The 20,242-nt window shown below is 48.6% G+C and overlaps 8 protein-coding genes across 8 annotated transcripts; 6 read left to right on the forward strand and 2 right to left on the reverse strand.

The window, feature by feature from the left end:
- Positions 1–122: 122 nt before the first annotated feature.
- Positions 123–1,788, forward strand: TRUGW13939_10064 (uncharacterized protein; the record flags this gene model as incomplete). Its single annotated transcript, XM_035493177.1, has 2 exons — positions 123–1,127; positions 1,189–1,788. 2 exons carry the CDS (start codon positions 123–125, stop codon positions 1,786–1,788), a joined length of 1,605 nt encoding a protein of 534 aa, XP_035349070.1.
- A 528-nt stretch (positions 1,789–2,316) lies between these two features.
- Positions 2,317–3,556, reverse strand: TRUGW13939_10065 (uncharacterized protein; the record flags this gene model as incomplete). The annotated part of the gene is made up of 4 exons (XM_035493178.1): positions 2,317–2,465; positions 2,521–3,056; positions 3,119–3,372; positions 3,488–3,556. 4 exons carry the CDS (start codon positions 3,554–3,556, stop codon positions 2,317–2,319), a joined length of 1,008 nt encoding a protein of 335 aa, XP_035349071.1.
- A 600-nt stretch (positions 3,557–4,156) lies between these two features.
- TRUGW13939_10066 (uncharacterized protein) lies at positions 4,157–6,384 on the forward strand (the record flags this gene model as incomplete). Its single annotated transcript, XM_035493179.1, has 4 exons — positions 4,157–4,351; positions 4,421–4,721; positions 4,773–5,314; positions 5,374–6,384. 4 exons carry the CDS (start codon positions 4,157–4,159, stop codon positions 6,382–6,384), a joined length of 2,049 nt encoding a protein of 682 aa, XP_035349072.1.
- Positions 6,385–6,875: 491 nt separating this feature from the next.
- Positions 6,876–7,895, forward strand: TRUGW13939_10067 (uncharacterized protein; the record flags this gene model as incomplete). The annotated part of the gene is made up of 5 exons (XM_035493180.1): positions 6,876–6,889; positions 7,111–7,158; positions 7,333–7,579; positions 7,723–7,800; positions 7,863–7,895. 5 exons carry the CDS (start codon positions 6,876–6,878, stop codon positions 7,893–7,895), a joined length of 420 nt encoding a protein of 139 aa, XP_035349073.1.
- Positions 7,896–8,695: 800 nt separating this feature from the next.
- TRUGW13939_10068 (uncharacterized protein) lies at positions 8,696–9,427 on the forward strand (the record flags this gene model as incomplete). Its single annotated transcript, XM_035493181.1, has 3 exons — positions 8,696–8,944; positions 9,019–9,334; positions 9,396–9,427. The coding sequence occupies 3 exons, from the start codon at positions 8,696–8,698 to the stop codon at positions 9,425–9,427; spliced, it is 597 nt and encodes a 198-aa protein (XP_035349074.1).
- Positions 9,428–9,724: 297 nt separating this feature from the next.
- On the reverse strand, positions 9,725–11,908 carry TRUGW13939_10069 (uncharacterized protein; the record flags this gene model as incomplete). Its single annotated transcript, XM_035493182.1, has 3 exons — positions 9,725–10,840; positions 10,896–11,617; positions 11,680–11,908. The coding sequence occupies 3 exons, from the start codon at positions 11,906–11,908 to the stop codon at positions 9,725–9,727; spliced, it is 2,067 nt and encodes a 688-aa protein (XP_035349075.1).
- Positions 11,909–13,097: 1,189 nt separating this feature from the next.
- Positions 13,098–15,251, forward strand: TRUGW13939_10070 (uncharacterized protein; the record flags this gene model as incomplete). Its single annotated transcript, XM_035493183.1, has 5 exons — positions 13,098–13,402; positions 13,496–13,649; positions 13,702–13,988; positions 14,052–14,394; positions 14,448–15,251. 5 exons carry the CDS (start codon positions 13,098–13,100, stop codon positions 15,249–15,251), a joined length of 1,893 nt encoding a protein of 630 aa, XP_035349076.1.
- A 601-nt stretch (positions 15,252–15,852) lies between these two features.
- Positions 15,853–19,628, forward strand: TRUGW13939_10071 (uncharacterized protein; the record flags this gene model as incomplete). Its single annotated transcript, XM_035493184.1, has 4 exons — positions 15,853–16,200; positions 16,313–16,466; positions 16,520–18,903; positions 18,954–19,628. 4 exons carry the CDS (start codon positions 15,853–15,855, stop codon positions 19,626–19,628), a joined length of 3,561 nt encoding a protein of 1,186 aa, XP_035349077.1.
- Between the last annotated feature and the right edge of the window lie 614 nt (positions 19,629–20,242).

The following is a 20,242-nucleotide window of genomic DNA, read 5'->3' on the forward strand; positions in this document are numbered from 1 at the left end:
CAGCCAACAAGCCAGACCTCCTGCGAACCACGTCCCTCGCGCCCCCGGGCCTGATAAATTATTACTGTACAGGCACGACTGCTCTCGCCAGAATTAGATGCGCCTTTTGAGATCCACATACCATGCTTAGTCGCGCCATTCTGCCGCTGGCAAGGGCCCGGCCAGTGCCCTCCTCAGCTCTCCGAGTGCCCATCATCACATCCAGCCCGAGTTTCCGGTCATATGCCCAGAACAAGAAGCCTCGAACCCCATATGTCCTTCCTGGCCAGAAGCTGAAAAAGGATCAGGCCACGCCCAAGCCAAACAGCAAAAACGCCCAGTCGAATGCCCCTAAAAATGCTTCCTCAGAGCCATCGTCTGAGCCCGATATTTCTCCTGAGCAACCCGAATTCGACACGGTTGCTCAAGAAAAACAAAAGCAAGACAAACCCCAGAAACAACAACCTCTTCCAGATTTGACTCAGGGTATCCCATCCACATTGGGAGCAGAGCTTGACGCCGCGCGCAAAGGCCGCCCTGTGAGCTCCCTCAACTTGACGGAAGACCCATCTCACCACGAAGAATACGAAGAGAAAGATTCTGGTGACAGGTCCAACAGTGCTTACGAGTCGTCCTTGGATCGCCGAAGAGCCCGTGTTGCCAAGGTGATGTATGCGATAATACTCGGTGCCGGTGCTGGTGGAACATTGTATTTGGGTCGCAATTGGGACTCCGATGAGGAAGCAAGGTTTCACAAAGACGCTCCATCCGGATGGGGCGTCGGGCTTTTCTGGGATCGTATCAAGGCCCGTTTGGACGGCCTCACCAGCTACTACAAGGACCCTGCTTTTGAGAAATTGCTCCCTGATGAGGACGAAACGCAGAGACAACCTTACACTTTGGTATTGAGTTTGGAAGACCTCTTGGTCTTCAGCGAATGGACAAGAGAACATGGTTGGCGAGTTGCCAAGCGACCTGGCGTCGACTACTTTTTGCGTTATCTCAACCAGTATTACGAACTGGTTCTCTTCACCAGCGTTCCTAGCATGATGGCAGATCAAGTTTTGCGGAAACTAGACCCTTTCCGAATCATTCGATGGCCCCTGTTCCGTGAGGCGACTAAATACAAGGACGGAGAATATGTCAAGGTTTGATGGCACAAAAATCTCTTTCAGAATGCATGAAGACTAACCCGAGTTTTTTTTTCAGGACCTTTCATACTTGAACCGCGATCTTTCCAAAGTCATTCTTGTCGACACCGTTCCTGGCCATGCCCGCGAGCAACCAGAAAACGCCATCATACTCCCCAAGTGGAAAGGAGATAACAAGGACAAGTCCCTTGTTGCTCTGATTCCATTCTTGGAATACGTGGCTGGAATGAACGTCGAAGACGTGCGCCCAGTCATCAAGTCCTTCGAGGGAACATTCATTCCTGCCGAGTTCGCCATCCGAGAAAAGAAAATGCGCGAAAAGTTCCAGCAACAACTAGAGGAGGAGCGAAAGAGCCGTCCTCATCGCGGTGTCGGTGGCCTGGCTTCCATGCTAGGCCTGAAGCCACAAAGCGCGCTTGACGGCCAGAGCTCGATGGCCGATGGTTTGGAACAGGGCAAGATGCTCTGGGATCAAATCAGAGAGCGTGGCCAGCAGAACTACGAAATGATGGAGAAGGAGATCCGTGAGAACGGTGAAACATGGCTGAAGATGATGGCTGAGGAAGAAGAAAAAGCACGCGATGAACAAATGAAGAGCATGAGGGGCAGCTTCACCAGCTTCTTTGGTGCCAGTGAATCCGGTGATGGGAAGAAATAAAGCGAGGAAATATAAAAACCTCCAAAACAAAGACACATCCCCTCTCGACAAACTGACTATTTGACAAGGTGGGAAAAAAACAAGAGCCAAATTTACATCTTTTTGCACTTGTTTTTCCCCCCCTCCCCCTTTACTTCGTTCCAACATTTCATCATTGACGAACTACTTATTTCTCTAATCATGTTTTAACCATGTTTTTCTTGTCTCCTCTTTTTTGCCCATATTTCTTGTATGTTGTTTTTATTGAAGTGCATTCTCAGGGGGGTTACTGCATCTACTGTTGTCCTTGTTGGTTTTCATAGACCCGTCCGGCCTTTTTCTTCATCTTAACTCGTGGACGCAAAATTGGGTGTTTTTTCTTTCAAAAAGATGTACAGTAACGGGCGTGATTTTGAATATGACATATATTGTAAACTCGATTGAACCAGCTAGAGCATTAAACTATTAGATGATATTAAAGATATCGGGCTTTGTCACCATGCAAAGAATACATGTAATTTATTGCTCATACTATATCGCTAAGTAGGTCTATAGCTCTTCATCTACATCCATGTTTTGGCCATTTTCTGTTTTCTTGCCATTAGCCACCCTGGCAACCGAAGACTCCTTATCGATCATTTGTCTCGACACGGCAACAATGTTGTCTTCGATCAGTTCTTGTCCGACGTCCTCGATGTCTAGACAGATGTTAGAGCTGAAAACAAAAACATACAGAATTATAGGGATACTCACGCTTCTTTGGATCGACCTTGCCCACATAGCGGGTCTTCAGCTGCTCCTTTGTCAAAGTCGATTCTTCCTTGACTCTCTTTTCATAGCCTTCAGCCAATTCTACCAGGCGTTGCATGCGCTCAACATTGCGATCGCCGTCTTCGCGGAAGTCATTCATCTGAAGAGCTTCGGTCCAGACGTGCTTGTGCAAGTTCATAAGCATGTTTTCCTCGAGGCCGGTTTTTCTGTAGTTGATGCCCATGCTGTAGTAGTGGCGGTTCAGGCCGTGGATAAGAGCCTGAATGGACGGTTTGTTGAGGTGACCAAGGTTGGATGTGGTCTGGCGAGGTTCTTGGCCCATGACAACAGTCTGAGGAGCAATGAGGCGGAACGCATCAATAACGACCTTTCCTTTGACAGACTGGATGGGATCGACGACGACAGCAACAGCTCGGGGTGTGAGTTGTTCGAATGATTGTTGTGTGTTAATATCGACGGAGGAGAGCCAGCATCCGAAACCAGGATGCGAGTGATACCAACCCACAACCGACTCCGGTCTACCGCAAATTAATCGTTAGTTTCAAGTTCTATTCAATAAAAAGAACAGGGAGTAGCTTACCGGCCGGTTTGTCGCAGCATTTCCATCATCTTGGTCTGGAAGACAGGGTCGACAGCTTCGACACTGACGCCCGTTCCGCTTTGAGGCATGGCAAAGACATCGACAACTCGCACAGTATATTCGTCCACGAAATCACCCAACATCAGTCCCATGACTTCCATAGGAACACCAGCCCGACCATGTCGTAACATCTTCAGCAGCGCCAGAGACGAGATGTGGACGGTTTCGGAGTTATCGATCAGATTTGGGCTGTCCTATAGGCAAACCAGTTAGTATAGACGTAACATGCAGAGATTGACGGAATGCATGGTCTCGGAAACCGAAGCTGTCTCGAAAGCAGGGCAAAGAAAGATGATGGGAACAACTTACGGCGCCTGGAGCTGCACCGCCCATGCCCATGCCTTGAGCAGCTTGAAGCATCCGGTTAAAACGCTCCATTTTTGAAGATTTGTGACCGTCCTAGTCGATAAAGAGAGGTGATGGGTATTCAAGGTAGCTTCCTCCCAAGGAAGCTTGATTCGTAAGATGCGCACGAAGCTCGAGCTCCACTGTCGACAGTCTTTGATCTGGTCCAACAAGATGGATCGAGTGGCTCAATAATTCAATATTCAAGCAAAAAAATCCCAGACGAAAGGAAATAGAACGCGCCAGATGATAAGACTGATGAAGGTGGATGGTCAGTTGTCCGGCGTGCTGGGACGGTCGATCCATCTCGAGCTCCGCCGCCCCAGGCAGCCAAGACGCGCTGCCATTCGCCATCCGGCTTACCGCCTTTGGAGAGAGCCCTTTGTCCCGTCGGCTTCCATCTTTCCTCTCCACGCTCTGTCACCGATTTCAGTGCTTGCAGTCCTTCGTGGGAAAAGTGTTTTGCTGTCGCTATTTTGACGCACAAATACGTGTCCTACCCATTGCGCCCTGCTCTAGCTACTGCCGGCTGGCCACCTCGTGAAGATCTCCGTTGCATTGCGCCGGAGTCCTCCAGGACAATCTCGTTCGATTCTCCCTGTTTGACAGTACACCACAAGGGAGAGCGCAGCCATGGGTGGAGTGGCGCCTCTTGACCCGATCAACCTCAACGGTGCTGCAGACCGCGGCAAAAAGGTGGCATATTTCTACGATTCCGATGTTGGAAACTATGCCTACGTCTCTGGCCATCCTATGAAGCCGCACCGTATCAGGATGGCCCACAGCCTCGTCATGAACTACGGCTTGTACAAGAAGATGGAAATCTACGTAAGTGCGACGAACTCGACTTCTTATCAGACGCGTTGAAAAATTACTCTAACAACCACGACTTTGCAGCGCGCAAAACCTGCGTCCAAGTATGAAATGACCCAGTTCCACACGGATGAATACATCGACTTCTTGTCCAAGGTCACCCCCGATAACATGGACCAATATTCAAAAGAACAAAGCAAGTACAACGTAGGAGATGATTGTCCGGTCTTCGATGGCTTGTTTGAGTTCTGCGGTATTAGTGCGGGGGGCAGTATGGAGGGCGCTGCACGGCTCAATCGCAACAAATGCGATATCGCTGTAAATTGGGCGGGCGGTCTACATCACGCGAAGAAGAGCGAAGCAAGTGGATTTTGCTATGTGAATGGTAAGTTACTATTGATCTTCAGACAGCAGTGTTCTTGCTAATCATAAATAGATATCGTCCTCGGCATCATTGAGCTCCTCAGGTTCAAGCAGAGAGTTTTGTATATCGATATCGATGTCCATCATGGTGATGGAGTTGAAGAGGCCTTTTATACTACGGACCGTGTCATGACGGTGTCGTTCCACAAGTACGGCGAGTATTTCCCAGGAACAGGCGAACTACGCGACATTGGTGTCAGCCAAGGAAAATACTACGCCGTGAATTTTCCACTCCGAGATGGCATTGACGACGTCTCATACAAAAGCATCTTCGAGCCTGTCATTAGTAGTGTTATGGAATGGTATCGCCCGGAAGCAGTAGTTCTCCAATGTGGTGGCGACAGTTTGTCTGGAGATCGCTTGGGCTGTTTCAATCTCAGTATGGAGGGCCATGCCAATTGTGTGAACTTCGTGAAGAGTTTCCATCTCCCGACGTTGATTGTGGGTGGCGGTGGATACACTATGCGCAACGTTGCTCGCACCTGGGCTTTTGAAACTGGTATCCTCGTGAATGAACGGCTCGGAGCCCAGCTTCCATACAACGATTACTACGAAGTGAGTCAAAGAACAAACCCCTGGTTATATTCATGAGGCAAATTTAACATATAATATAGTACTTTTCTCCCGATTATGAACTCAACGTGCGGCCTTCAAACATGGACAATGCAAATACACCCGAGTATCTCGACAAAATTCGGAGTCAAGTGGTTGAAAATCTGAGGCGAACGGCATTTGCACCATCAGTCCAGATGACCGATGTTCCTCGTGATCCACTCCTAGACGGTATGAACGATGAGGCAGACGCCATTATGGACGACCTTGACGAGGACGAGAATAAAGATAGGCGTTACACGAAACGCCGCTTTGACCAGTACATTGAGAAGCCAGGCGAGCTTAGTGAAAGTGAAGACGAGGAAGAGAATGCAGCCAATGGCGTTCGCCCTCAACCAGGAGCTGTGAGACGACGAAATCGAATCGACCATCGGAACATCGATTCAGGCCTGGACAGTGGCATAGCCACCCCTAGGGAGGCGTCTTCTGTTCCTGATCAAGACGAAGAGATGGATCTAGCTGCCGATGCCTCCGCCGACAAGCCCGAGGAGACACCGGCTGTTGAACGGCCGCCGCAGTCTCCGTCTCATGAAGAGGCCCCCCGACAGATCGATACCAATGGGGCCACAGAAATCAGCGACACCGGTGCCGTTGAAGCGGCCACGGGAGCCGAATCACCGGCTTCAGCGTTGAGCGGCGCACATTCAGATGTCGACATGCAAGATGCAGCTGCACCACCCGCTTTAACTGAACCTACACCCACAGAGGAGACCAGTGGGCAAGAGAAAACTCCCCCAGTATCGCCTCCTGCGAGTGCACCTGCAGCCGACGAGCCTGCGCCGGCTGAGCCATCTCCTGCCCCTGCCAGTGTCGCTCCTCAGCAAGAGGAGACCACCACCGAGACCAAGACCGAGGAGACCAAGGCTGAGGAGAAAGAGCAAACGCCAGCAGCTGCTGAAACCAAGGACCAAGAAAGCACGACTGTAGAAACAACGATCAAATCCGAAGAGCAGCCAGAAAAGGAAGCTGCTCCTGAGTCCAAGGAGCCCGAGGCTACTAGCTCTAGCTCCTAGTCAATTACACTCCACGACTTATCCCAGCGTCTTGCTTGTTTCTGGCGCGGTTTCTTGATAGGATTGGTGTTCCGGGTTCGGTGTTTATACATGTCTTCTAATACTGCATTTCTTCTGCCTTGTCGCGGCTGCTCTTTTCTTTGGCTATTTTCTGTATCTTCCGATTTACAATTGTATGTACCACTAAAGATGAAGATGGGAAACATCTAAGCATTTAGTTTATGAATCAAAATTTCCTTCCTGTATAGATGTTCCTGAAGACTAAGAGCAGTCCGTCCCAAGTAAGACTAGCGTTAGGGTACAACCAGGGCGACCCGCCAATGAAGGCAGTAGCGCCAAGATTTCCGCATTGGCGGCCCTCTCTCGCACACTAAGCGAGATCGAGCACTGGAAATTCTGACCCGCCGAGAAGAACTTCGACGTTGTCGCCAGTCACCTCCCAATCTCTTTCCCTGCAACCCATCAGTCCGTCTACGTGACATACCGCCAAAATGTCGAACAGAGGGTAAGTCGCTCAGTCGCCCTCGCTCGCACGCCTGTGAAATACCCATCCTTTCTGCTATAGAATCTGTGTGCGAATCACGGCAGATTCACGTCTCGATCAACCATAGTTTTGGATGAGCTGCCGTGGTTTGATATACAATTCTAGGAGTCGGGTTGGCATGGCATTGTGCACTAGGTGCTTTCCCAAGGAATTTTATGAGGCTGACGAAGAATTTTTTACAGTCGTGGTGCCGCTGGCAACAAGCTCAAGATGACTCTCGGTCTGCCTGTGTACGTTCAAACGCCCTTCCAACCTTTTTTTCCAATACGAATGAATACTTGTGTGGCTGTGGGGAGGGAGAAGAAAACTCCATGGGTTTATCGAAAGGAATTCATTCGACACTTTTGACTGGCACAATGTTTTGAGGGATTGCTAGATCGCTGGGGCTAACTTGGGAATTATAGCGGCGCCGTGATGAACTGCTGCGACAACTCCGGAGCCCGTAACTTGTACATCATCGCCGTTACTGGTACCGGTGCTCGCCTCAACCGTCTCCCCGCAGCCGGTGTTGGTGACATGGTTATGGCCACCGTCAAGAAGGGAAAGCCTGAGCTCCGAAAGAAGGTCATGCCCGCCGTTGTCGTCCGTCAGAGCAAGCCATGGCGACGACCCGACGGTATTTTCCTCTACTTCGAGGACAATGCCGGTGTGGTACGTGATTTATTACTCGGTTCAGAGTCGCTGGTTTTTGTTCTGGTGTTACGTTGCTTTTTCAAGCTTAATACTGAGCATTGCCATGCGCCTTTTGAGCATGATTCTACCAACAGAGAAATTAAATGCTAACAATTATCCAGATTGTCAACGCCAAGGGTGAAATGAAGGGATCCGCCATTACTGGTCCAGTTGGAAAGGAGGCTGCTGAGCTCTGGCCTGTGAGTTTCGCCTTGACGTCCAGTGACTTTATTATAAAAAATACTAATCATCTGCTCAACAGCGTATTGCTTCCAACTCCGGTGTCGTCATGTAAAAGAAGAGGGGATAGAAAAACGAAACATTTGCGATACCAGTTAGGCATTACGGGACTCATGCTTGCGACCTCGAATTCATTTTTTTATTATTATTCCATTTGTTAAAAGGATAATTTTTTTTCTCTGTCTCTCTTCTGGACTCTGGGGAAAAAAAGCATGTCATGAATGGGCGTTCTAAATGCACACACATCGATGCTCACGCTACGGTGTATGAAGATTAAAAACCACCTATTATCGCGGTAGTTTTCCCTTTCTTTTTCCCTCTTAAAGAGAAAGTCGGGCTTTTAATTAAGTTCGACTCGGGGAAAAAATAAGGGAGGCGCCTCAACTCAAATAAAAATAAGAAATGGCGAGATCGTTTGTCACCTGTAATGATTATTATGTATATGACAGTATCAGCTTCCTGGTGCCAGTTGGTTGCATCCTTTGAACGCCAACACCATATGTAGACCTTCATACACATGCAGTTTTCATTGACGGCTCGATAGCATATAGCAATGCTTTATACCAATAAAGATGGAAGCAGCGCGTGGAGCTTGCCGGAGCTGCCTGCCTGCCCGCACTGGCAGCTCTCCGCGGAACCCCACCATCGAAGCAGCTGGAACTCGAGCAGCTTCGGAATCTACCTGCACAAACACACTCACACACACTGCATAGTCTTGCTAGTAGTGATTCTGTTTAATCTTTATATACCGATCAACTTATAGCCATTCACACCTTACACACACAGACACCTGTGTTGTCGTGTGAGTCGAGTCGCAAATATATAAAAGCACCCAGATCGATCAGTCAGCCCACCATGGACGACGTCGAAGACGCCCCCGGACCTACCCCTGAAGAAGTGACCAAGCGCGAACAAGAGGAAAAAGAGCGCAAGGCCAAGGAAGACGCCGAACAGGCCCAATTACCGTACAAATGGACCCAGACCATCGGCGACGCAGACGTCACAATCTCCGTGCCGGCGACGATCAAGGGCCGAGATCTAGATGTCGTTCTCACCAAGACGAAGATCAAAGTTGCCCTCAAGGGGCAACCGGCTTTTATTGAGGTACGATGATCATATTCCATGATGATAGTCCAGGCTTCTGTTTTTCAATGCTGATATAAAAAACAACAAATTAGGGAGATTTCCCACACCCCATCCACGTCGATGATTCAACATGGACGCTCGAGACGACGCCAACGGGCAAAGAAATTGCAGTCCATCTCGACAAAGTAAACCGCATGGAGTGGTGGCCGCACATTGTCACCACCGCGCCCAAGATCGACGTCACCAAAATCACACCCGAAAACTCGTCGCTCGGCGACCTGGACGGCGCCACGAGATCCATGGTCGAGAAGATGATGTATGACCAGAGACAGAAGGAATTGGGTAAACCGAGTAGCGATGAGCAAAAGAAGATGGATTTGTTGAAGAAGTTTCAGGATGAGCATCCCGGTGAGTCGTCTTTTTTCTTTTTGTACATATTGGGAATGTTGCTGACCTGTTGGGTGGTTAGAAATGGATTTTTCAAATGCAAAGATGGGATAAGTTCATTTTCACTTGACGAATATGGATGTTTCGAAGTCGGAAAGAACGTAAGAGTATAAGCTCGGAGTGTTATTTTTACTCATTATGAAACCTAGAGGCTTGGTGGTTGGACCATAATGTAAATATAGAGAGTGGCAGTTTTAACCATTCTCAGACGCATTGTTGGTTATAGCCTGGTGATTATTAAAAAAAAAAATATGACAGAGGAGCGCTTTCTATTCTGACAGTCATGATATCATACAAATCAATGGGTATCCTCACGTAATCTATATAGTAATACAAGGAAGCATCATTGGTTCAATCTCTCAAGTGAAGATGATATGTCGCCAAAGCTTCTTCAGACATCTTGCCCGGAGAGCTGACCATAGCGTCCTCTCCCTTCCCAGTCTTGGGAAACGCAATCACATCGCGGACCGACTCCTTGCCCAACATGACGGCGATCAGCCGATCAAAGCCCAGGGCAATACCTGCGTGAGGAGGACAGCCTGCCTTGAGCGCTTCCAGCAGATGGGAAAACTCTGAGACGCGCGAGTCCGGCATCTGAAGGATATCCTTGAACACGATCTCCTGGACACGAGCGTCATGTATACGGCGGCTTCCTCCGCCAAGCTCAACGCCATTGACGACCAGATCGTAATGATCAGCTACCACCGCAGCCGGGTCTGTCAGCAGCAAATCAACGTCAGCGGCGGACTTTGGTGCTGTGAAAGGATGATGCGTGGATGCGAGACCGGCCGCACCGCCTTGACCCGGTTCGTTTTCGTTTGTGGGTGAGAAAAGAGGAAAGTCGACAATCCACAAAAAGTCGAAGCCGCTGGGTGCTTCTTTGATGCCGGTTTTAACGGCTTCCCAGTGAAGGGCTTTACGAAGGTCGCCGATAGGCGTAGAGCCCCCTGAAAATGGGACGTTCTTTCGTGCTTGTAAAACAATGAGATCACCGTGATCAGGCTCTATGAGCTCCTCGACACGCTCGGCGGCTTCAAAGCCAAAAGGCATAAGCCCGCACAATGGCCTTTTGGAATCATAAACGAAGATCCCCGGGCCTCCATCTGGATTTTGATTGAACTCAGCGCCAGCGGGTGAATCCAAAAACCGGGTGATAAATTCCAACGTTTGGGCAGGGCTGTTTTCCTCGCTTGACAATTTGAATGCCTCCACGATTGGGTTTGTGATGGGCGTGATTTTTTGTATCAAGTCTTGAGGCAGCATATAGTCAACGCGGACAATCTCCATTCCGAAACGAGTGTCTGGCTTGTCTGACCCGAAACGACCCATGGCATCTTGATAAGACAGCCTTTGGAATGGCTGCTGTGTCAACGTCTCACCGAGCAATGTGGACCACAGTCTTCGTATCACATTTTCAATGATTTTCATGACATCTTCACCGGTTGCAAAGGACATCTCCAAGTCAAGCTATAGCCACTTAGTTAGTGATCTACATAAAAATTATTGGATGACGCATACGAACCTGAGTAAACTCCGGTTGTCTATCTGCCCTCAAGTCCTCATCTCTAAAACAGCGAGCAAACTGGTAGTATCTTGGAATACCGCTTGCCATGAGGATTTGCTTGTACTGTTGAGGGCTTTGAGGCAGAGCATATGCCAGACCCTTGCGGCGGGTTGGCACCAAAAACTCCCGTGCGCCCTCTGGAGTTGATTTGAACAGAAGAGGCGTTTCAACCTCGACGAATGGCGGCGAGCATCCTTCGAGCTCTTCCCTGCTCACCCTGCGAGCTTCAGAGCGAAAGCGAAGCGCCTCTCGTAGACTTCGGTCCGAACGAAGCTGTAAGTATCTTTGTTCTGCCGAGAACACCGTCTCAGGGGTCATTATTATATCTTTTGAAAAGTCATTGAGCGGCCAAATATCCACCAGCTTGATCTCTAGACTGTCGATCTTCTCGACATCGACTTTTTCCCGTTCCCCAGTGCTGCCTTTTTTCGTCTGGACGGTCCCGCGGATGGCAACAGGGCTGTTTGCTGACATCGACTTTAATTTATTATGCGCATCATCTTTGGCAGACGATATGATTTGAATGTTTTGTCGCATGGTTGGATCCGTCAATCGTACAAAGGATAGCTTTTTCGAAAGATCTGCCCGAGGCCCAAGATAGCCATGGAGAACGACGGTATCGCCGGCATTGGCGCTTCGTAATAGATGCTCAAAGGAATGTGTAGCGCTCGGGAATTCAACTGCCATGTGCGAATATATTAGTTGAAGGTCGAACTTATCATAGAGGGTAATTACTACAAACCGGAGCTTTTATATTGCTCGAGCACCGATGTGATTCTCTCATTGTCCTGGTGCTGCTGTCGCGAAAAGGGCGAGCTGTGGAACTGGCTGCTTCTCTGGCATATTGAGCGCTGGAATTTCTCTCGTGCCAATTGCCTCCTGTGAACGAAGTTTCCAATCTGTATATAGCTGCTGCGTCGAGAAACGGCCTGGAGACCAGGCGAGCTGCGGCGGACGGCAGCTGCAAGCATGGCGAACTAAGGGTCCAGGAATAAAATATGTAGAGTTTGAATACTGTACATTAAGATAAAAAGGGGAAAAAGTGTCCAGCCAAAAAAAAAGAAGCTCAATTGATGGCGCAAAAAGGCATTTCCAAAATGTCGAGCGTGAACTGCTTCTTCTCGGCGGTCTCTGTTGTTCCGCGGAAGGAAGACGTTCCCCACCCGCTGCGCTAGCTATAAAAATTCGCATCCGCGCACTCGCTGTTTTCTTCCTCTCTCCATCCTTCCAAGTTTTGAACAGGTGAGCGAAAATTATCTCGCACAACCTCCAGTGCCTCCAGTGCTTCCATACTAACGTTCTGCTGCTGCTAGATGATGAAAGCCTAGTGTGTTCTATTTGATTGCTCGCTCTCTCCATGGACTGTTGATTCTCCTCTTCACGGAGGCCCAAGGATCGCAGACCGGGATGGGATGCGAGTTTGAAAGAGGCGTTCGGCACACCAATCTTGTTACATAAACGGACGCGATGAAGGCATCTCTGACCAATTTCTCATCACTTGGCGGTGTTTACGTGTTGACGTGTTTGCGTGTTTACCATGGTTGATGTTCCATGACAAGATTGATTTCGGATCGGGCCTCGTGAAGCTTCTGCTAACAGTCTAGGTCTTTTATATTCTGCTCAGCAATTGTTCCAAAAGGTATGTCGAAACCTTTTTCTTACTCTCAATCTTCCCTTTTTGTGGCCACTTGTTGGTCGAATCACCTGATGAAACATTCCGGATGTAAATCACAGACCTGTTCTGAAAGCGCAAAGCCGTGTGGATATTTTCCGTTGCCTTCCTTCTGATATCGATTCTTCTACTCTCTGTTTGGAAAAAAAATACACTACGAGATGAATTTCCGCTGACGAGTATGTTTTAGGTCCCTCAGTGCTTGTCGGCTGTAGATATTAGATGAACAAATAATGCATGAATGAATGAATTTTGATGTCTTACCTATTGCTATTAAAACTTGCCCGTAAAAACCTCGAGAGAGACAATGTATTAATTTTCTAGTCGAATTTAGTCCAATTTATTTGCAAAACAATTTTGTATATCGATTTTATTTGCTGAGCTGGGATTCCCAAACAGGTCTAGCGCGACCGCGGGCTCTTTGCTTCTCCCGATCTATCGCCAAAATTTTGTTGCTTTCGCGACGGTTTGTTTTGTCTTCCTCAACAATGGCCTCTTCTAGAATGGCCATGGTACGACCGATGAATCGAGCCGCCGTGAACTTACGGGACTCGTACGGTATCTACAGCGCCCGACGACAGCTATATACCAAGTCGTGCAGACCAAGTGTTACCAGCACATCACATGTCAACCTCCCATTTCCGCAGAAACGATGCATTACGCAGCAATATCTTCAGCGCACCAAGGAGTCGGAAGAAGAATGGAGCAGGTGGGCGGAAGACATCGAAAAAGGGAAACGAAAAGGCTTTGTACAGCACCTTGAAGACCGCGGTCTGTTGCATCAGGTGGTAGGGTGAGTTTTCTTTTTCTTCACCGTTCTTTGAGCTGAACGGGGATTTTCAAATGGAGAGAGGGAGATCGAGGCTGACATCTACATTGCTGTTAGAGAACGTGCCCACCTTGAAAAACTCCTCACCCAGAAACGAGTAGGCTTCTACGTTGGAGTCGACCCTACTGCGCCGTCTTTGCATGTCGGACATATGATTCCTTTCATGGTTCTGGCCTGGGCGTTTCACTGGGGATATCCAATATCGTTTGTGGTGAGTAGTCACAGCTGCTTGGGACTGTATTTGGAGACTAATGGACGCAAAGCTTGGAGGCGCTACTGCCAAATTCGGAGACCCGACAGGAAGAACCGAGGAACGAGCGCGAGAACATAGGTCTGTTCGTACGACCAACATGGCTGCAATGCACATGCAGTTGAAAAAACTAAGCGCTTGTATCGAGCGTTACGGCTTTCGACATGGCTATGTAGAGCAATGGGCTGCTCGTCGCGCTCTGTGGAATAACAGCACTTGGTGGAATAAAATACTATTTGCTGATGTGTTGCGGGACTTGGGAGTGAATATGAGGCTTGGACCTATGCTAGGCCGAGATACGTATGTTTGTCCCTGGGTTTTTTTTGTGTTTCTAGTGGCATTTCCCAACTAACTTAACAACAGCGTTAAGAATCGGCTAGAGGGCAAGGGTATGTCGTTTGCAGAGTTTTGCTATCCTATTATGCAGGCATGGGATTGGTTCCATCTATATAGGACAGGCACGCAGATTCAGGTCGGCGGTGCGGACCAATTTGGTAACATTCTCTTTGGAATGGAAGCTGTCAAGCAAATGGGTAGGAATACAGCTGTGCAAGACGACCGCAGAGACATGGACGACGACCTGCAACAACCCAATGGCTTCACCACGCCACTTCTGACTAGCCCATCGGGGGAGAAATTTGGAAAATCGGCCGGGAATGCAGTCTGGCTTGACTCGGATCTGACACCAGTGTTTGATCTTTATGCAGTATGTTCCATGCCCCCCTTAAGTTGTGTCGAATGTTACTGACATGTACAAAGTACTTTGTTCGGACTCCAGACGACCAGGTAGAGCGGTATCTGAAAATGCTCACATTCCTGCCTCTCGAAGAGATTGCGAAAATCATGGAGAAGCAAAGATCGGACCCGCCTAGTCGAATTGCGCACCACACCCTTGCTCAAGAGTTTGTTGAAATTACCTATGGACGAGACACGGCGCAGAAAACAGCCCTTCAGCACCAACAGCTATTCCGGCCCCGTTCTTCCACTGCACAGCCAACGCCGCCGCCAACAACAGGTCCAAGAATGCCCGAGACCTATGCTTATAAGCCCGAAGCCAAATTTATAAACCGCGCAGCAGGCAATATACATGCACCGCCAGTGACTTACGAGTCCATGTCGACTGGAACGGTCCTGCTGCCCAGACCGCTTGTTCTCGAGCAGACTTTGAACAAAGTTCTTTATAACGCTGGTTTGGTCTCCTCGTACAGCGAGGGCCATCGTTTGATCGCCAACAAGGGAGCCCATATCGGAAGCCGGGCCGGTGACTCGGGAGCCATGAACGATGCCCTGTCGTTCACACCTATCCATCCCTGGGTCAAGGAAAGGACGCCAGACTTCTTGATTGATGAAAAGCTCCTGATCTTCAAGATCGGAAAATGGAGAATGAAGATGGTCGAGCTTATCGACGAAGCTGAGTTCGAAGCGAAGGGGCTGACCGCGCCCGGATGGGAAGAATTCAAGGAGAGGAGGGCTGAAGGGAAGAGTGAGTACGAGGATATGCCACAAACTGATTTCAAAATCAGGAAGATTGATCACACGAGGAGGAAAGGGGACAAGGAATAATAGGGGATGGTATTATACGTGACTTGTACATTTAGATGATTATTGGACTGGCTTTGTACGATAGATAGTTGGAAGTAGCGTTATATACGCACTAATCCTGGCCAGGATCTGTATTAATACGATTGTTCTCTCTCTTCTGACACTTTAACTGGATGTAATGCCCTAGGTCCCTAACGTTGATCGCCTCAATCAGACTTGAAATGATTCGAAAACCCACAGGCTGCACGTTCTCTTTGTCTTCATTCAGCTTTCTTTTTTTTTTTTTTTCCTGCCGTGAAAGCCGCTATCTGCCGTTGAGCTCGAACTCAATAAAGTAATGATTTAGATCCGTAGGCATAAAATGACATTTTGCAACTGACATAGGGTTGGTTTAGTTATAGAAGTGATATGTCATCGGCCCGTGTGGGGCGGTAGCGCTGGGCAAAGCCACTCAACGCGTGACGACGCGTCGACTTCCTTCCCCCTGTTGTGTTGTGGGCGATCACCTCGCCTCCACTGTTCTTACAGCTACAGCCGTTCTTTTGAGCTTTCTTGTTACGCGGTTTTCTTTTATACAACGCAATTCACCCAGCATATAGCTGCTCGCTCCCTGACACACGCAATGGCAAGGGGAAGCGGCGCCGCGTCCTCGCCCGCTGCTGCGACGCCCGCCTTGAAACGATCCACGTCCAGCACCCAGAACATGAAGAACCAAAGATCCATACTGGGCTTTTTCCAAAAGTCCTCTCCGGCTACACCATCGACAGCCACCCGGAATGCCGAGCCGGCATCGTCTCCCACCCAGCGCGTTGCCGCTGGCAAGTCGTCGACGGTCAAGTCCAAAAGCGCCGTGCAGAATCTGACGCCGGTTCCGAGTAGCGACGCGATTGAGCCGGATGAGGAAGATGATGTTCCTCAGAAGGTCAGTTCCTCGCAATTGAAGGATATTTTACTGTTTCGTATAGTGTCGGTATGCTGACTGTTGTACTTTGATAGAAATCCGACCTCTCGTTGACTCCAACGAGAAAGGTTTGTATTACTCGCCCCAGCTCACGAGATGCATTATGTTTACGCGCTACTAGGTCAAAAAGAGAGTCAATTATATCGAGTCTGATAGCGAGGGAGAGGATGATGATGAGGCGATCTTCAAGCCCAATCGGTCGCGGAAGCGACGCAGACCTGCCGTTGAGAGCGAAGACGAATTTAAGGCAGAGGTCGACCTTCCTGAAGAAGATGGTTTGTCTTGTGATTTATATATATATTCGCTTATCGTATACTGACTATATCAGAAATGGACGACTTTGTCGTCGCCGACGAGTCCGATGAAGATGCGCGGCCATCCAAGAAGCGAAAGAAGACGGCCAAATCTGTGCCGCCCAAGGCACAATTGAATGAGCCGCCCTCGCCTATGGGTAACGTCGATCTAGATATTCCAGAATCGACCGCGGGTGGCACAGCGCAGCAATGGGCATTCGATCCCGATAACAAGGAACCTCGTAAACCGCGAGATCCAGTAGTCTCCACGAACAACGGTGTTAAGCGAAAGGAGAAAGCACACGAGACCGAGCCTGAAAAGCGATACCCATGGCTTGCTAATATCACCGATATCGATAGAAATCCTCCAGGTGATCCGAATTTCGATCCACGTACAATTTATATACCGCCGCTGGCTTGGTCTCGTTTTTCTCCTTTCGAAAAGCAGTACTGGGAAATCAAACAAAAGTTTTGGGATACCGTTGTGTTTTTCAAAAAGGGCAAGTTCTATGAACTTTATGAGAACGATGCAACTATTGGCCACCAGCTATTTGACTTGAAGCTCACCGACAGAGTCAACATGCGCATGGTTGGTGTACCTGAAATGAGTCTCGATCACTGGGCCAACCAATTTGTTGCCAAAGGCTACAAGATCGCCCGAGTTGATCAGTCCGAGTCTGCTCTAGGAAAAGAGATGCGTGAAAGGGACGATAAGAAAGGCGCAAAGAAGGAGGACAAAATCATCAAGCGTGAACTAGCATGTGTCCTTACTTCGGGCACTTTGGTGGATGGTTCAATGCTCCAGGATGATATGTCAACGTATTGTGTTGCAATCAAAGAAGTCATCCTGGATGGACTTCCCGCCTTCGGCATTGCCTTTGTTGATACTGCTACTGGTCAATTTCACTTGGCTGAATTTCAAGATGATGCCGACATGACAAAATTCGAAACGTTTGTCGCTCAGACTCGACCACAAGAGTTGCTGCTGGAAAAGTCCGCAGTCAGCCAGAAAGCAATGCGTATCCTCAAGAACAACACAGGACTTACAACTCTTTGGAATCATTTGAAACCAGTCAAGGAGTTTTGGGAATCTGAAATTACTATAAGAGAGCTCGATGCCAGTGATTATTTTGTTTCCGAGGACAAGGACAACATTGAAGCCTGGCCGCAAGTCCTTCGTGAAGCGCGCGACAAAGAGTATGCCATGTCTGCATTTGGTGCACTGATACAATATCTGAGAGTGCTCAAACTGGACCGTGACCTGGTCACCATTGGCAACTTCAACTGGTACGATCCGATTCGCAAGGCTACGAGCCTCGTCTTGGACGGGCAAACTCTCATCAACATGGAAATATTTGCCAATTCATTTGATGGTGGCAGCGATGGAACACTATTCCAGCTTCTTAACCGCTGCATTACTCCTTTTGGCAAGCGGATGTTTAAGCAATGGGTATGCCATCCATTGATGGATACCAATAAAATCAATGCAAGACTCGATGCCGTCGACTCACTAAATGCCGATACTGTTGTTCGTGACCAGTTCTCGTCTCAGTTGACTAAAATGCCTGATTTGGAACGATTGATTTCTCGCATTCACGCCGGAGCGTGCAAAGCACAGGATTTCCTGCGGGTTCTTGAAGGATTTGAGCAAATTGAATACACAATGAGTCTACTGAAAGAGCTTGGTTCAGGTGATGGTGTGATAGGCAAACTTGTCTCGTCCATGCCGGATTTGGTGTCTCCATTGGAGTATTGGAAGACTGCCTTTGACAGACTCAAAGCCAAAGAGAACGGCATCCTTGTTCCAGAGCCCGGCATCGAGGAAGACTTTGACGCATCACAAGAGATTATTGACGAATTACATCGTGAACTGGACAGTCTTTTAAAAAACGTTCGTCGTGACCTCGGTTCAAGCGCGATTTGTTACAAGGACAATGGCAAGGAGATCTACCAGCTTGAGGTACCAATTAAAGTCAAGAACATCCCCAAAACTTGGGACCAAATGTCCGCTACCAAACAGGTCAAGCGCTACTACTTCCCTGAATTGCGAGTTATCATCCGCAAACTGCAGGAGGCACAAGAGACACATGGCCAGATTGTCAAGGAGGTTGCAGGCAGATTCTACGCCCGATTTGACGAGAACTATGAGACTTGGTTGAAGTCTGTCAGAATTGTTTCACAATTAGACTGTCTGATCAGCTTGGCTAAAGCCTCTTCGTCCCTCGGACAGCCAAGCTGCAGACCAGTCTTTGTCGACGATGATCGAAGCGTACTCGAATTTGAGGAGCTTCGCCATCCCTGCATGCTGCAGAACGTGACAGATTTTATCCCCAATGATGTGAAGCTTGGAGGCGAGACCCCGAACATCAATTTGTTGACTGGTGCCAATGCTGCTGGTAAATCAACTATACTGAGAATGGTAACATATCCCTTCCCTATTAGTTGTGAGAAAAACTAACGTCGTGATAGACCTGTGTTGCAGTCATTATGGCCCAGATTGGCTGCTACTTACCCTGCCAGTCTGCTCGCCTGACCCCTGTAGACCGAATCATGTCTCGTCTAGGTGCAAATGACAATATCTTTGCCGCGCAATCCACCTTCTTTGTTGAGTTGTCCGAAACCAAGAAGATCTTGTCGGAGGCGACACCTCGTTCCTTGGTGATTCTTGACGAACTCGGTCGAGGCACCAGCTCGTACGACGGAGTAGCTGTGGCACAAGCAGTGTTGCATCACATTGCAACCCATATCGGCTCCCTGGGATTCTTTGCAACACACTACCACTCGCTCGCGGCCGAGTTTGCTGGACACCCGGAGATTGCACCTAAACGAATGCAGATCCACGTCGATGAGGAGGAACGACTAGTCACTTTCCTCTACAAACTGGAAGAAGGAGTGGCCGAAGGAAGTTTCGGTATGCACTGCGCATCGATGTGCGGTATTCCCAACAAGGTTGTCGAGAATGCCGAAACCGCGGCCAAGCAATGGGAGCACACGAGCCGCCTGACTGAAAGCCTGGAGCGGCGCAAGGGCGGCGGCCTCATTGGCCTTGGTTGGTGGAGTGACGTTGCCTGGCTTCTGCGGGACGACGCCGAGGTTTCTGACCAGGGATTGGAGATTCTGCGCAAGGCGATCGAAGCTTTATAGTTCTCTGGAAGGTGGGGTTATTTCGGTTCCTCTGTATAAGATTAGGTTCAAGGCGTCTGGTTATTTTTTGTGCAATTTGAAATTCTCGGTAGGTATATATATATATAATATATCGTGAGCCAAGTGGATATCTGGTGTGAGTACCTTTGAGCTAGTTAATCTGGTTGATCTGGTCAGATGGTATCCGGTTAGATTACATAGTTAGTCCCTAATACTATTTACTGTTAAATTTTGAACCTTCCACCTTCTACTTGATTGAGGGAATTATTAAGAAACGGAGATGTTCAATGTTGAAGAAATGATACTAGCTACTAAATGCTATCTAGCTCGATGTGCCTAACGAGAAAATCCCCCTAGAAACGAGATGCAAATTCAAGATGGACCAAAGCAAGCTAGCTCTTGGTCATGTTCATGAAAAATCGAGGTGATAAAAGAAAAAAGAAAACTGATGCTGCGCCGTTCTTTCTCCCCACTAACAAACCTAACCGACTCCGATTCTCCGGACATTGCAGATTTTTCAAATAAGGGGAAAAAAGTAGATAAAAACACGAGAGATGATGAGATGAGACTTGGTACTAGGGAGAAAAGGTTAGTATGTCTATTTGTTCAAGATA

Source organism: Talaromyces rugulosus, chromosome V (genome assembly GCF_013368755.1).
Source record: "Talaromyces rugulosus chromosome V, complete sequence".
NCBI classification, from domain to species: domain Eukaryota; kingdom Fungi; phylum Ascomycota; class Eurotiomycetes; order Eurotiales; family Trichocomaceae; genus Talaromyces; species Talaromyces rugulosus.